This window comes from Calidris pugnax, unplaced genomic scaffold (genome assembly GCF_001431845.1).
Source record: "Calidris pugnax isolate Ruff unplaced genomic scaffold, ASM143184v1 scaffold81, whole genome shotgun sequence".
NCBI classification, from domain to species: Eukaryota; Metazoa; Chordata; class Aves; order Charadriiformes; family Scolopacidae; genus Calidris; species Calidris pugnax.
This window is the reverse complement of record NW_015090880.1, coordinates 2541756-2558232: the sequence shown is the minus strand read 5'-3', so window position 1 is coordinate 2558232 and position 16477 is coordinate 2541756. Positions and strand designations below refer to the sequence as shown.

General features: G+C 43.7%; 1 protein-coding gene across 1 annotated transcript in view; it reads left to right on the top strand.

Moving 5' to 3' along the window:
• The window catches only part of CNTN4 (contactin 4), a 373607-nt gene that overhangs the window by 309496 nt on the left and 47634 nt on the right, over positions 1 to 16477 (top strand). The window contains exon 13 of the mRNA XM_014946726.1: positions 8777 to 8904. Coding sequence (XP_014802212.1) covers positions 8777 to 8904 — 128 coding nt within the window. The remainder of the gene's footprint in view (positions 1 to 8776; positions 8905 to 16477) is intronic.

The following is a 16477-nucleotide window of genomic DNA, read 5'->3' as shown; positions in this document are numbered from 1 at the left end:
GAAGAAAGATATTTTGTAGAGAACTGTTCTTCTTAGATAACCTAGGGATATTTTTATATTTGAATTATGACTCTAGGCATCTTTAAACAATTTACATGACGTCTCTAATAGCTGTAAATGCTCCCTGCTTTCCCTCCCGCCACCCCACTCCTTTGGGATGAGGTTTTGTCACTTCCAGGCTTGTCTTAAAAATTTAAGGGCAAAAAGGGAGGATGATGGCAAAGCACAGCTTTTGTGTTTCTGATGTTAACATAGGCTGGATGCAATACTATTTATTTGGACCGCTCTGTCATTGCAGATAAATAATTTGTTGAAAAAGAAAATTGGGGGAGAACTTGGGATGCCAGATCCATGGCTGGTTTAAGCTGATCCTGCATTCAGTGGAGTTATGTTGCTTGATGTTGCCAAAGGGGCCCCTACTATTTTCTCAAAAATGTTTATCTGAGCAAAATATGTTCTGGGTTTTTTTTCTCTAGAATAATATTTACAGTTTTTTTATGAGAATCTGAAAGAATTGCTATTTCTCCTCTCTTTTAATTCTTCATACTTAGCCAGGTTGTAAATGAAAAGCCTAAAATAAAAACACATTTACACGCAACAGTTCACATCCCTGGAAGAAATGTTCTTAGTATTTTCTTAGAGATCAGTGTTGAGAATTAAGTAAAAAAAAAAGGTGTAATATTCTGTATTTTTTGCTGCAACAAGTTAGTGCAGTTATTACCTAGGAGCACCTTCCAAAAGATTTTTTTTTAATTCTTTGAGCTTTCTTACTGTAGTCCCAGAGCACAGAAAATGCCAAATGACCCCAAATTCTGTGCATCGTAAATGTCTGGCAAATTCACAGTTGCCATAATTTAGCAGTAAAGCTCCTGGTGTCCTTTATGACTCCAATGTACTAGTAAAAATGGTGCAGAGGTGATGTTCCTTAGTGCCTTCTCCAGGAAAAAACAGGTGTATTTTACACTCCCACAACAGAGACTCCAGCAGCCCCACGTAGTTGTGCCATATGCGACCTCAGGAGCTAAAACCCTTCATCCTCAGGCTCTTTAGCTCTATTTAAAATGTATCTCCAGCAAAGCTCATGGGAAATGTTCTACTGAACTCAATGCAACAGGATTCTGCCTTGGTTTATTTTGAGCAAATATAGTTCTTACCTGAAAATTAATTATAGGGAGTTTGCTGTTAAGAGACCTGCCAGTTGTCATGGATAAGGAAGGCCTTATCTAATGCCTGCTTTCACCAAGAGAAAGACATGCACTAAATTAAATGGGCTTTGACTGAGGCTCTAAATTAGCTCAGGCTTTTCTGTGAACCATGAAAAGACAAGTAGTTATAGACAAATAAGTACCGAAGCAGCTGTAGGTGGTTATCTAAATCAAAACTAACAGGTCCTGGATAAGAAGGTGCAGATGCATAGAAGACTGCCCAGTATGACCATCCACATCAGTTGTGAGTTTAGACGAAATGGGCTTTGACTGAGGCTCTAAATTAGCTCAGGCTTTTCTGTGAACCATGAAAAGACAAGTAGTTATAGACAAATAAGTACCGAAGCAGCTGTAGGTGGTTATCTAAATCAAAACTAACAGGTCCTGGATAAGAAGGTGCAGAAGACTGCCCAGTATGACCGTCCACATCAGTTGTGAGTTTAGACAGATGATCAACTGGAGACCTCTGTAATGCCAATCCAACACAGTGTGGTCCCGTGTTTCACTCGGACTTTCCCTGACATCTGTGAGCTGCTGACCCAACTTGTCCCATCCTTGCTTGTGTTGTTGTCCTGACCGTAGCCCTCAGGTTGCGTTGATGGCCCATGTTGGTGGCAGTGTGGACACCATCTCTTTCTCATCCATTTTCAGAAACATTTGGAGTGACAGGGCATGGGTGAAGCCCAAGCCAGGAAATCCCTGTTTGCTTACCGAGGGGATGCTGAGCATTTTTGGCTGGTATTGATGTAGGGTGGGAAGTCTCAGATGGTGTGACAAGGCACTGGGTGGGTGTTAGGGTCAGGGCTCTTCCCTCACCCTCTCCTCCCTGTGCACCAGGGACCATCAAGGGGGTTGAGTGAAGCCCCAAGAAGCTGACTTTGACCTCGGCGTACGCTCTAAAGGGGTTTAATGCTATGAAGCAGAAAGCTGTGACCTTACTGTTATTTATTTACGCAACAGAAAGGCTTTGTTCACACACGGAGACATCATCCCAGGGCCACAGAAATTATTAGCTGTGGACCATTCCCCAAACCAGCCCATTCTTCAAGGGATGAGCAGGTGCTTGTGAGCGGTGTCCCTGACTGTGGGGAGGGCTGTGCTCTGAGCTGTAAATCCTCCCTCTCAGCTAAACTTGTATTTCTAAATTTCACTGTTTTCCTGAAATAGCCTAATGGCCAATACCACATTTATGAGATCATTTTAATAATCCCGGTCTCTGCCTCGTTGCATGGGAAGCGTTATGAGAAAGGTAATAAACTGCTACAAAGACACGCAATAGAAATAGAAATAATTTGATAAATAATGCAATTGCCTGGAATCGTTTACATTTGCAGTAGAGTTGTGGCATGAAGGAAAGTTGCTGTTAGGTTAAAAATTGCTGTAGATATTCCTGCCTGTCAACTATGGGAAAAGGCTGAGCAAATCCACCACTGAGATTGCAGTCGGGTCTGTCTGGTGCTTTTGCTTTCTTCCTCTGCTTCTAACCCCACCCCCAGCCCAAGCAAGGCTCCAGAGGATGGGCAATAGCCCATTCATCATGTCGGATGAAATACACTGTTTTTCACAGGTACATTTAACCTAAATCCTCTCTCAGAAGAGGGATTATCTCTTAGAAGAACTCTGGCACCGCAGTCGCTTTTCAATAGCCACGTCAACCACTGCCACAAAGGCTGAACATGAAGGGATCAATGGTAGTTTTATCTCAAATTGCACTCAGTGTGTGTTTCTTCCAACTGACATTCATTTAAATGCTTGCTCTAAGACATCTTTTCTCCCTGTAATAGAAAAAGGATCAGACATCCTAAGCATTGTTTCCTGGGGACAAAAAAATATTTAAAATATTCACTTGGCTAAGCATGAAATATTTTGGATGCGTGTGTTTAATCAGCAGTGAAACCAAGTGTAGTTATGTTTGTATTTCGTAAATTAAATTGCTGAAGTTATCAGATAAGAAACAACATACCTCATTTCATTGCAGCAGCGCTAATAAAACTCATTTGAGAGGAAAGAAAAAAAAGAAGTCACTTTATAATTTTGAGCGCTTTGCTTCAGAGAAATACCCGAGCCCATGATCTGCAGTCCCGTAGTTGTGTTGTGGAGACAACCCTTCCCATCGCACACATAACCTGCCCTTTGTGGTCCATCCATATTCCGCATGTTTCCATCTGCTGAACAGAAAAAATAGAGGGCAAGCTCTACTGAGGTATCGTCTGGCTGGTGCACATCTTCTGGTGGATCTTGTGAGTTAGAAAATAGTTCACAGGGAAGAGGTTATCGTGTGGACCTGCTGCTTGTCCCTGCAGAGGCTTCCACCGGGCGATGCCGAGGTGCAGGTGAGGTTGAACAACCCCTGGCTCTGCAGCACTGATGTATTTGGTTCCCGGACCCGCATTGATTTTCTTTTAATTAAACAACAGAGCAAGATGTTACAGTAGATACCATAAGTCTGGGATATTTAACTAGGCATTCCTTCAAAGCCTGGAGTCAAACCTGAGCAGCAGGTCAGAGGCATGTTCTGGTAGATGCGAATGATGCAGCCAGACACCCAAAGGTCAGATCTCCTTGGAGCTGGGCTGGAGGTAATTACTGATATTCGGGTTTATGATGTGCTCTGGGAGTTTTGCAGTTTTCAGTCATCGTTTATATTCCAAACAGGGGCTTGATCTCATTTTCACAAAGTCGGTGATAAAACTCCTACTGATCACAACAGGACGTAGTCTATCTCTAAATGCATGTGTTACCAACTGAGAAATATTTATCTGCTCCTGGGAATCCTGCCCAGCAGCGGGGACCGCTGTGGTGAGCAACACACATCAGGCCTATCGTCCTCCCTTCAGGGTTAGAGGTAACATAACCTGCCCATGGGCGGCCTAACGGAGATGGCAGATGTATCATGAGCTGAGAAATCAGTGCTAATAGATCAGACCAAAATGATTACACGCTATATTTTTCCTCCTGCGGCTCCAGGTCTGCCTGACCTCTTCCATCCATCTCCAGCTGCTGCTGGAAACCCTGGGCAAGTTAGTGCTGCTGAGTTGGTCCAGGCCACCGGCCATGCTGATGTGGCCAGGATGCCAAGGTGGGTCCTTTCTAGGCAGCTTGGGTATCTTTGAATAACAGCTGCAGCACACAGTTAGATATTTGTCATCCATGAAGGTGGACAAGAAATAAGGAGAGGGACTTTTTACAAGGGCATGTAGTGATAGGACAAGGGGTAATGGCTTCAAACTGGAAGAGGGAAGATTTAGATGAGATAGTAGGAAGAAGTTCTTTGCTGTGAGGGTGGTGAGGGCCTGGCCCAGGTTGCCCAGAGAAGCTGTGGCTGCCCCATCCCTGGAGGGGTTCAAGGGCAGGTTGGAGGGGGCTTGGAGCGACCTGGTCTGATGGGAGGTGTCCCTGCCCAGGGCAGGGGGTGGCACTGGATGGTCTTCAAAACCCCTTCCAGCCCAAACTGTTCTGTGATTCTGTGCATCCTTCTCCTTCGTGTGCTTTTCAAGGTTGACACCACCCAAATAGGCCAATGCCTTAAGACATTTCCATTCCTGCAGAGCTGGCACAGGGCACATGCAGTGGTCGGTCACACAGCGTCACCAAGAAGCTGCTGTGGACACCGTGTGCCTGTCAGGCTTGAAAAAGGCTGCTTTAGGGCAATGCAAAGTGTTCAGCTGGCAACTTCTTCCGTTTGCTGCTGCAGTGGCAAAAAAAAATAAATGGGTGAGGAAGGCTAGGGAGGAATGTTTTCAGCATTTTTAAAGGTCCTTTGTCCCCAGAAGAGTTTTGATCAAAACACTGACAAGGTCAGCTCTTCCTGGGGTAGAACCCAAAGTTCCAGTTTAGGAAGCAAACAATCTTTTTATCTCCTAATTTCAGATGTGCCTCTGCTCTCTGTGGACCTGAAATCTCCAGTTGACAGCACAGACCGACAGATTCTCTCTTATAAGTGCTATGTTTAAAATAGATGACCTTTCTTTATATAAGGATGCTAAACTATCTCATATAGTCTTTTTTTTCACAAATGGATATTTTTATCTTCTCTGATTTCTCTCTGATAGCAGCAGTGACCATGAGGCAGGTTATCAGTAGAGCAGTTGAATTAACCTGTACAAGAAGAGAGATTTATATTTTTAGTTGTTGTGGTTAGGGGTGTCAGGGAACCCAGAACATTCAGTAGAAAGTCGGTAGCTCATTTTTTTGAGTTTGTTGTGGACCAAGGAGATGCCTACTCAGCAACCAGCACTTTGCTCTGAAGTGATACCCGTGTTTATTGGAAACGTCGTTTACTTTTATGTCTTCTTAGGCATCTTATTAGAAAACATTTTGGGGGTGTATTTGAGAAGAGGAAGAAAGCAGTGAATGGTGCCTCATTTAATTTGAACGTTGTGTCTTGAAAGAACTTTTTCAACCAAACTGCTAAAAGTGGTTGAAGGAGGGGTGTTTGCTTTCCAGGCAATTAGCAGTTTGAGAACCCTCAGTGGCCTGAAATGAGCCTCTCCCCTCGCTGAATGCAGATAAGTCTGCACAGAAAATTTGTGAATTAGCAAAAGCAGTGAAAAGTCCTTCTGACTTTCTCAACTAACTGTAACAAATTTCCAAGTGTATAAAATAATTACTTGTTAACTTCTAACACATTGGATTCAAGTTAGAGGACAAAACATTCAGGGTAGAAAAGCACCTTCAGCAGAAAGAGCCCCATAACCATAAGGCCTCCTAATCAATGAGTCACAGTAAAGTTTTAATGGTCTGATTTATTTAAAAAAAAAACAAACAGTTAACTTCCACAATTATTTGTTGGTTTTAATGCTGGTCGTTTACAGGAGTGTGTGGGTAATTACTTAGTTACCAGATAAGAATTAAACATGCCCAGGGGTTCTCTAGGGATGGGGTTTGGAGAACTTGGTGCGTGTCTGGCCTGAACTCTTTGCTGCCCTGGTTTTCCACTTAGAAAGGGAAGGAAATAAAGACAGCACCAGCTCCTTGAGATGTCCCAAAGCCAATGGTGGACTGACTGTCCTCATCCAGAGGTTGCCAGGGTGATCCAGTCCACATTAACTGCAAACTAATTTTACATTGGAAATAAGGATGATTAAAAAGGAAACCAATAGCATGAAGAAGACAGAGACAGAAAAGGCGTTAGAGTTTGAAATTAAAGCTGGCATCGTCAACAGATACAATTGAAGTGATCTATGGAAGAGATTATCCAGTAAATAGGTTTCAACCGTATGGCTGAAAATACACGCCTGAACACGGCTGAAAATATATAAATTTTAAAAAAAAAAAAATCTCAACTGTACAGAAATAGTTTAAAACATCACACTTTTTCTGGATTTTTTGGGATGGCAGAAATGTCTCGGGAGTGAGTGCAGAGCCGGGCAGGGGCAGCGCCGGAGCCGGGTGGTCCTTCTTGAGCCGGAGCATCTTGCTGAGCTTGTTCTGTCGTGTCCATTGATTTGAATTTTAATGCATGCCAAGGGCACCTTCAGCTTTCAGAAAGGCACTGTTGTTTCCAAAGACCTGAAGTTGATAACAGCAGTAAATAATTCCTCGGGAGCTCCTGGTCCTGCCGCTGCCCAGGCTCTTGCACTGGAGGCCACGGTGGCAAGTCCTGTGCTCCAGTGCACATTTAATGTAATACGTGCATTGATTTGTGCCAACACAGTGGTGGAGATAAGAGACAAGGAGCTATATACTACTCTCTTCCAATTATTGACCTGGAGCAACTGTTGCAGAAGTAAATATATGGCACTGGACTCCTGCAGAAATAAATTACAATAGTGAATGTTACTGACTGCAACAATTTGGGGACCTATAAGCCGGTTGAGAAACTTCTATTAATATTGCTGCTACTGATGTGTGAAATATAACCTGTGTGCCTGGTCTCTGCCAGCTGGCCTGCACCTTGCTGTCCTGCTGCACGAGCAGGTCAGGGAGAGGGTAGCCAGGACAGGGATTTGGTGGCCGCTGTCAGAGCATCTTGTGCCGTCTTCCTCCTCCTCACTTGTTACTGTTGTTGTAAAGACACTCAAACTGTCCCATTTCATAGAATCATAGAATGGTTAGAGTTGGAAAGAACCTTAAAGATCATCCAGTTCCAAACCCCTGCCCTGGGCAGGGACACCTCCTACCAGAACAGGTTGCTCCAAGCCCCCTCCAACCTGCCCTTGAACCCCTCCAGGGATGGGGCAGCCACAGATTCTCTGGGTGACCTGGGCCAGGCTCTCACCACCCTCACAGTGAAGAATTTCTTCCTAATATCTAATCTGAATCTCCCCTCTGTCAGTTTAAAAGCATTACCCTTCATCCTATGGCTCCACTCCCTCTTAAGGAGTCCCCAGCTTTCCTGGAGCCCATTTAGGGACTGGAAGGGGCTCTAAGGCCTCCCCGGAGCCTTCTCTTCTCCAGGCAGAACAATCCCAACTCTCTCAGCCTGTCTTCATAGGAGAGGTGCCCAAGCTCTTGGAGCATCTCCTTGTCTCCTCTGGACCCATTCCAACAGGTCCACGTCCTTTCTGTGCTGAGGACTCCAGAGCTGGATGCAGAACTCCAGGCGGGTTACGAAGCAGGTCTGTGCATGTCAACCAAGTAGCCCATGTGTGCCCATCAGGAGAGCCAGGGCATGCAAAAGCCACTTGCACCATCTCCCTTCAATGAGATCATGTCGTGTGTTTTGCTACAAGAGGTGATATTAGGCTGGAGGAGAGGTTTTTCTGGAGTCTGCTTAGACTGTGCCTCCACAGGGCACAGGCCATTCGTGTTTCGATGGGATTTACGGGGCAGGATCAGGTTTTCTGTTTTCATTGACTTAGAGCAGAAGAAAATGGGACAGGAGCCAGAGCTAATTGTGAGCACGAGGTGAGCCTGAAGCACAGCCCTTGTGCGAGAAGAGGGGCTGGGGATCACCCCAGGAATTAACGTGCTTCCCCCCGTCTGAGAGAGGTGTCCTGCTGCGGATAACAGCACTGTTGTGACAGGGAGCACGTACGGGAGGAGAGGGACAGGAATAAAATAGGATCATATCATTTTTAACCTGCAAGTGCTGCTGTCAATAAGCCCAGGGGCTGAGCTGTGCTGCGGGCAGGGAGGTGGAGAGCACGGGGGGGAGGCTTGGCAGCGTGATACCCCAAAAAACCAAAGCTGAAAAACCATCAGCCTTCTTGGGGGGAGAAAAAAAATAAAGCAGCAATGAAACACCTGCCTCATTGCATCTGTTCGGCAGCAGCTTTTACACTGTTAAGCAGCGAGCGTGGAGATTTTTTAGATGTAGCCCGTGTAGCACATGTGGTGAGGGTTGTCATGGTGAGCGCCGAATATCAAAGTACAAACACACGTAAAACCTACACAAGCTGCTGGTGTGTAAATTAAAGTTGCCCTCAAGTAAAGACATGGAAAACTCATGTAAATGATGCATTCAGTATTTATGGCTTGCGTCCTAAGAGATTTCTGTCAGCTAAACTCCCTCTGTAACGGGCAACGGACTCTCTGTTGTTCAAACCATCAATAATTAATGCAGACTGGAAAGAGGTTTATCTTAACTTAAAATATATATATAGCTTTTGTGTCTGCTGTCTTTCCAGAATCACCGTTTTGGACGATGGGAGCCTCCGGATTGTCAATGTCACCAAGTCAGACGCGGGGAGTTACACCTGCGTGGCAACAAACCACCTGGGGACGGCGAGCAGCACGGGCAGCCTGGTTGTGAAAGGTAATTGCAGGTTTTATTGCAAGATATTCCACCTTATCCTCTAAGAGCATCCAAAGCAGCCCCACGTGTGCTGCACCTTTCCCCTCTGGTGCTGGTGTGAGTGGAGCTCGGGGGGATTAAAGTGGTTTTTTCATCTCGGAAACCTTCTGAGCCTCGTGGGTCAGAGAGGACCACGGAAAGGACTGTTGTCGCGCTGAGTGATGGTGCTTACAGCAGATTAATGCATTTGTTGTTGCACGTAGTTTAAAATTATACTGCAAAGGGTGTGGGAGTTGTAACACAAAGCCAGGTCCATGGTCTATAGCGTTCTCTGCCAGCTCTGTCCTAAGAGTCAGCTTTGCAAGGGACATACCCATGGAGAAATGTTGCCCTCAGCAAGCTGAGCTAGGTGGCATCCTTTAAAAACACGTCTTGGCTCATTTATCTTCACTTACTCTTGTTACTCCTAAACTACTCCTTCATCTTTTTAAAAACCATCTGAACTCTGTAATACATCTTCTCTTCTTTCAGAGCGATGCAAGAGTTTCACCCTCCCAATTCAGTATCATAATTTTTGAAAAGATGCACAAACTCCAACTTAATTTCATCACTTCTTAGCCAGGGCTGAATGTCTCCATTTCAGGAATTCTAAGTGTTCATTCATGTGTGTTCAGAGTTTTTCTGTCAAATATTTTTTTCAACAGCAAAAGCTATAAAGTTTGACAAAAATATTTAAAATAATTTGATAAACAGTGAGAGACACTGACAAATGTCTTAAATTAATTTTTGGCCTGCTTATAAATAGTCTGATGAATTATTACAGGCAATGAATATATAGATTATTACACTTATAATCGCTCTCTATCTCCTCCTAATTTGGGGAAAAACCTATATTGGATAACAAATCAGGAAAGATTGATTACAAAGCAATAAATCAATCACAAAGCTCTAACGCTGTCAGTTTTAATTCTCCCTTATATTGACAGTGATGGATAGTATTTGGTTAGAGGCTCTCCCCATCAGTTATTTTTATGGTGTGTATAGGGAATACTTTAAAATGTTTCAATGCAAGTTTTAATCTGTGGTTTTTATAGTCAAAGCATGTTTCAGCTCAGAATGTCGGGATCAGGCCAGTGCTGGGAAAGCTGGTGAGCCCCTGGTATTGTCACAGACTGCAGGGGACAGTTTTTTCTTGTTTTTTTCTCCGAGTAAAAGGTTTGCCTCTGCCTTCGCTCTGCAGTGAGGGATGGGTGGTTAGAGGGGATGTTCCTGGGGTTGTTCTCCACGGCTCTTGGCCCTTCTGCTTCCCTTACTCCAAGGGACCAAACACTGTAGCCCAGGGTGGAGGGATGTAGAATCATAGAATAGAATAGAATCATCTAGGTTGGAAGGGACCTTCAAGATCATTGAGTCCAACCATCCAGCTAACCCTGACAAAAAAAACATCACTAAACTGTGTCCCCCAGCACCATGTCAACCCGTCTTTTGAACACCTCCAGGGATGGTGGCTCAGCCACTGCCCTGGGCAGCCCATTCCAAGGCTTGATAACCCTTTCAGTGTCAAAATTTTTCCTCATTTCCAACCTGAACCTCCCCTGGCACAACTTGAGGCCGTTTCCTCTTGTCCTGTCGCCTGTGGACTGGGAGAAGAGACCGACCCTCCCTGGCTACACCCTCCTTTCAGGGAGTTGGAGAGAGTGAGAAGGTCTCCCCTCAGCCTCCTCTTCTCCAGGCTGAACAACCCCAGCTCCCTCAGCCTCTCCTCATAAGACTTACTCTCCAGACCCCTCACCAGCTCCATTGCCCTTCCCTGGACTCGCTCCAGCCCCTCAATGTTTTTTTTGTGGTGAGGGGCCCAAAACTGGACACAGCATTCGAGGTGAGGCCTCACCAGTGCTCAGTACAGGGGGACGATCACCTCTCAGGTCCTCCTCACCACACTGTTCCTGATAATACGTTGCCCTTCGGGGGGATGATCACCTCTCAGGTCCTACTCACTACACTGTTCCTGATAATATGTTACCCTTCCTATCTTCTACACGTATTTATTGTAAAAGGAAGGCCATAGCACATTGACACCAAGAGTTCTTTGGGTTTGGAGTTGGTTTGAACAGCTTGTATGGCATTTGCCCCTGCCCACGTCAGTCCCTGCAAACAAAAATAGGGACAAGCGAAGATCAGCGTTAGATCTCTGCGGGAGCTGACTCTGCCTTTTCTTCATCTCATGTTGTCCTGAGGAGGCACCCACAATAAATCGCTGGGAAAGCACTGCTGGGGGAAAACTAACTTAAAAAAAGACCTTGTCAATTATTCAAAGGGTCGATCAGCTGCTGCCTGCCCCCGAGGAAAACGGTGAAGGCAGCTTAGACGTCCTTCCCCGGACCCCTTAGGGACCACAGGAGGGTGGCCCATGCCCAGCTTTGCATCCACGGGCTGGGCACGGCCAAGGTCATGCTGGTTTTTGGAGCTTTCAGAAAAAATAGGTCTGTGTTGCATTCCTGTTATTGAGGAGTCATGCTTCTGTAATTCCTGACTAACCCTTTCTTCCTGGCGGTACCCAAGGAATAGCCCCTCGCTCCGAGCACAATAGTCGGCAGCGATTGTACCTGATCTTTGGCTTCACGTGGTTTACAAATCACTTTTCTTTGCGGTAAGGTTATAAAGGATTAGCAAGTGCTTTTTTCTCCCTCAGTGCTCCGTTTTAACTCGATTCCATTAGCATTAATGGGAGCGACACATGTGCATGAAGCAGAGAATAAACTCTTAAGCCCAAGATGTGGATATTAACAGCAAACTGAGAAATGCAATTTCAAAGTCTATCCCATAAAAGGTATAAAAGAGCAGAAACTATTCTGAACTCCAAATGAACTGTGTAAAATACTGTATTTTATACTGAAATGCTTGAGTTTCTCTGCCCTAAGTAAAACACCAGTGAGTTTTGACGGAAATAGGACCGAATACCTTATTTTAACTCAGTTTTGTGGTGTACAAAAAGACTAATTTATCAGCTGATGAGTTTTTTGACCTTAAGATATGCTTATATTCTTTTCTAACTCATCTTATGTCATTGAGTAAAAAACCATGAAGGTCAAAAGACATTTTTTCTAACCTTCCTGTGTTCTTCCATTAATATTGAAGGTTCCCTTTTTTTTTTTTGTTTAATTTTCTTTCTCTCTCAGGGAGAGATGCCGACAGTGTCAAAGACAGTGTAGACAAGGATGGGAGGAGGAGGAGAATATCTGTTACACCAGAACCAAATAAATCTCTGGCAAACAACCAGAGAGGGACGAATAAATATTCATATTATGCATGAGTAGACAGCTTAAAAAATATGAAATTCTGACGGGTGCCCATAGGGCTGTGTATTAACATGCTGTTGTCTGAGCTGGAGAACCTCAGTGGTTTCCGAACCGCTGAGATTGTGGTTTGGGTTTGTGCTGTTGGTTGGTGCTAAACGAGAACTGCTCTGGCCTCCGAGACCTGAAATCTTGCAAACTTTGTGTGTACGGTTTGACCTTTAAATTAAAAAGCAGCATTGAATTTGTAAGGATAGAAAAGAATCCCACAGACAGTGTTTCAGAGCTACGTAAAACATGGCCTGTGTTTATGTGTAGTATATAAATATTAATTTTCTATCTTTCTTTTTCCATTTTTTTCCTGTACTCGAGGCTAAATGTTCAATTCAGCCAACCCTGGGAAAGAGTATAGACTTTCTCAGTACTGGGGGATTAAATGACAAATAGTGTAAACAGGCGTAGACTGAACAATAAGAGTTTATTTGTATTTAATGTAGTGATATAAATTGGCTAATATAGAAGAAGCTCTGACATGGGAAACTAATTTCAAGGCATTGCAATAAAAGCTCTGAATATCGGAGGTGGAAGGAGAGACTCCTGGTGCCAGCGTCCCAGCTTGTGCAGTGACTGAGACCCGAATGAAGCTTCTCTGGCAGCATTAGGTATGGGAGAAGCAGCAAAAACAAGCTAATGACAGTGCAGGGACACCACCATTTCTTTCTCAGGACAGGAAGATCCATGTCGTGGAGCTCGTTTCCCAGCAGATGCACTAAATATCATGGTGGGCCTGAGGCCACCTTGACTTTTATGATGTTGGAGGTGAATGGGTCATGGCACCCACTGTAGACACGTGTGGCTGCTTCTCGAATGCCTGCTCTCCTTTTGGCTGTGTTCTGAGCTATACATCAGTCTTTCTATATAAATATATTTATATAATTTTTATACACATTTATATATATATTTATATAACTATCTATAAATCTCATTATTCAGCTTGACTCTAGAGTCTGTATCTGGATGGTCCTTTGTCCTTTCCAGGTGGGCAGTAGCGGTTGCAGAGGTGAGAGGAGCCACTGCTGTGTCTGTACTGGGAGCACTGGTGTGGAACTGGTGATGGAGGAACACCAGCAGGGACCAGCAGGAGATGCTCTTGGGTTTCAAAGCACTCCAGTCTGCCAGAAAACAGCTTTTCATACCATTTATTATCAGGTTGCCTTTGATTGCAGACCAGAATGATCCAGTCCTTCCCAGTCCCCTTATCTCTAGGATTTAATGGACAGAAGCAGCCTGTGAATGCCTGGTAGAGTCTGTTTCTGTTCTTGTTGGGAAATACAGCAATTCCGCTTGTGTCTCTGACAAGGGCAAGTTCCAATGACTTTATTTGCCTGTTTCATTATGATGCACCTTTAACATTTCCCTACCGCTATTAGCTCGTCTCGTTTGGACTGTCAGGGGAGGGCTCCAGGCAGTAAAAGGCAGAGAACTTTTGTTAGCTGGTATCCATAGCACTTTAGCAGAAAAAGAATACAAAGCTAATGTCAGTAGGTTATTTTTTCCTCACGCTTGAATAGATTGATAGTCTTGATTTTGTTCAGCACAGTGATGCGAATTATTTTCTATAAAATTGCATATTTTCCATTCCAAGCCTAGTCCTTTGTGTGAAAGTTGAATTGGTGTATTACATCTAAAATTGAAACGATTGATTAAATACTGTAAATTCAGGCCCGTTATCGAGTAACTTTTCCAAGCCTTCAAATGTTATTGCCTGTAAACCTGCAGTTTTTACGGTGTTATTCTAGTCCTTTAGAAGTAGCTGGGCTCATAGTTGAGGGCAGTGCTTTGCTGATCCACAGGGACACAGCGGCCGTGCTCTGTCGAAGCAGCATTGGTGGGAGGTGATGGCCTTCCTGGCCCCCTCGGGCCATCTGTGGTTGTCACCATTTTGACATCAATCGATCGATATTGAATTGTGTTTCTTGGAAAATGCGTCGTGCTTGCCTCGTATCCATGGGGCTAGAGTGGATTTATGGATTTATACTCCTATGAGTTGTCTTAGTAGATAAGGAGTAACTGGTTTTTTCATCTTCGGAGCTTATGAATATTATGCTTCCCATAAAGAACTGGAAAGAGTTTATTTCTGAAGCTCTGCAGGTGTGTGCCAGCGGAGAGACATCACTCTCTAATGCCTGACCATCTGTCCGCTATTGCATGTTTCAGAAGTTTTTGTGCTGAACGTGGCTGATAATGCATGGTGCAGGCTTTCTTCAAGTCATTTGTGGCTTAATTTCCACATAATACAGTAAGCTGGTGTGTGCTAATGAGCACACATGCAATCAACCAGAAGTGCTTATGCCTCCTTTTCCATTTGTGCGTAATGTTCCTCGGTTGGGCCGAGGTGACTTTGATACTTTCGTACCCATCAGCTTTCTGAAGCCGAACGGCGCAGAATCTGGGCTCAGATGTGCGTGCACCAACAGTCCTCTTCATGGCATTTCCCAGTTCTTTTTGTAGTTCTTTTTACCTTTGAAGACATCGTCATAACCCCCCGTAATTGTGTTAAAGACAACTTAGTATAATGCCTTCAGTTTGATTGCTTTTTAAGTGTATTATGTGTTTATAAACTTAAGAGCCCAGGCAGACTTTTAAATTAATCCCATACTTATGTTATATTAGTCTAAAGAATAGAACTCAGAAAATAGAAGAAAATCAGACAGAGAATCATACAGTTGAAATGATATCCCTCATGGGTTTTCAGAGAATTATTTTATTCTTTTGGAAATGTTCACGCGTTACCACAATTCCGATTTTTTGTTACTGGATGTTCATAGTTAAACTCAATCCAGAGCTGAATATCCAGGGCGTTATTGTACGACTTTTAGAACACAGTTGTGTGTTCCTTACAAAATTATTCCCATCCTTAGGAATGGTACAAAATGCTGATCTGTCTGCCAGGAGTGTTTGTATTTTCATGAGTGTCCTTTTTTTCCCCCTTTTTTAATCGGTGAATAGAAATAACTCTAGTGCCATGAATTCTCCCAGCTGATCTCAGCTGTGTCAGGAACTACTTTGGAGTAACTGGGATATCAGTTGCTTGGGCTGGGGGCTTAACTTTTTTGGGAGAGTAAGCCATGCATTAAGATAATGGGGTTTTTTACATTATTCAGGGGAAAAGTACAGCAGATACGTAAATTTACTGACCCATTTAAGCACTACTCACAGAAACCCTCTCAACACCTTCCTGATTTTTCCCCATCAGACACACTGCTGGTTCTTTGCTCGTTTGGAAGGCTGTCCCAGAAAGCCATTGTAGGCATTTTCCATACCGTCCGTCCATATGTCGTGGGTTTAGTGGTTAGTCATGTTGAAACAGGGAATAGCCCCTCTGTCACTCTCTCTGAGCTCTGTCTTGATCCTTCCTTCTTTAAGGTCATGCAAGGTCTTTATTTTTCTTTCCTCATGGTTCAACTCAATCTAATTTAAATTCATGTTGGTTATGCCTCAGCCCTTAAGAAAGGACCTGGTTAAATGGCACCTGGTGTTGAAAGCACAAAATATAATTGAAAAAAGAGAGGCAGAGTTTAAAGTAATAATCCCACAGCAGCTCTTTAGGGCTGTCCATATTTTATGGGCTTTTAATAATTATGCTGGATAGCACACGAGGTGTGTGTTCAGCTGGTATCAAAGCCAAGATTTTCTACACTTACCAAAGACTCAGAACTTGGAAAAAGTCAAAAGTTTTACTATTAAAGTTTTTTTTAGTAGTTGCTGGACACAGTTTTTGTACATAGTCCAGACATGAATGAATATTCTTTAGGAGGCATGACACATTGTTTTGAAAAATTTCAGGGAGAAAAAAGTCAATTTAGAGTACAAACTGTTGTTCTACAGAATCTCTAAATCAGGGGTTTATAGGCAGAAAAGGATTAGAGAGCACCGTAGAGACATGTGAGCATGGATTTATTCATGAGTACACGTTTCTGTATTCTCATGTTTAGGAAATTAAGCTAATTTCTAAGTTTGAAAATCTTTCTTGACTTCTAAATCACAACCAGTAGCAAATGCATGATTTTAAAAATTGACAATGAAAGCAATAATCTTTGGCTGTAAAATTGCAAAGGAATACATTCGGCTCTAATTGGACTATTTCCACTGACACCAATTATTTCTAGGACACAATTAAGGGTCTTTTGCTAGGTTGAAGTAAAATTATGACCCAAAGCACTAGAAGAAAGGCACAATTATAAATGCGAGAGCTGTGCATCTGCCGCATCTCCTCCTCCCTCCCCTCAATCGTGGTT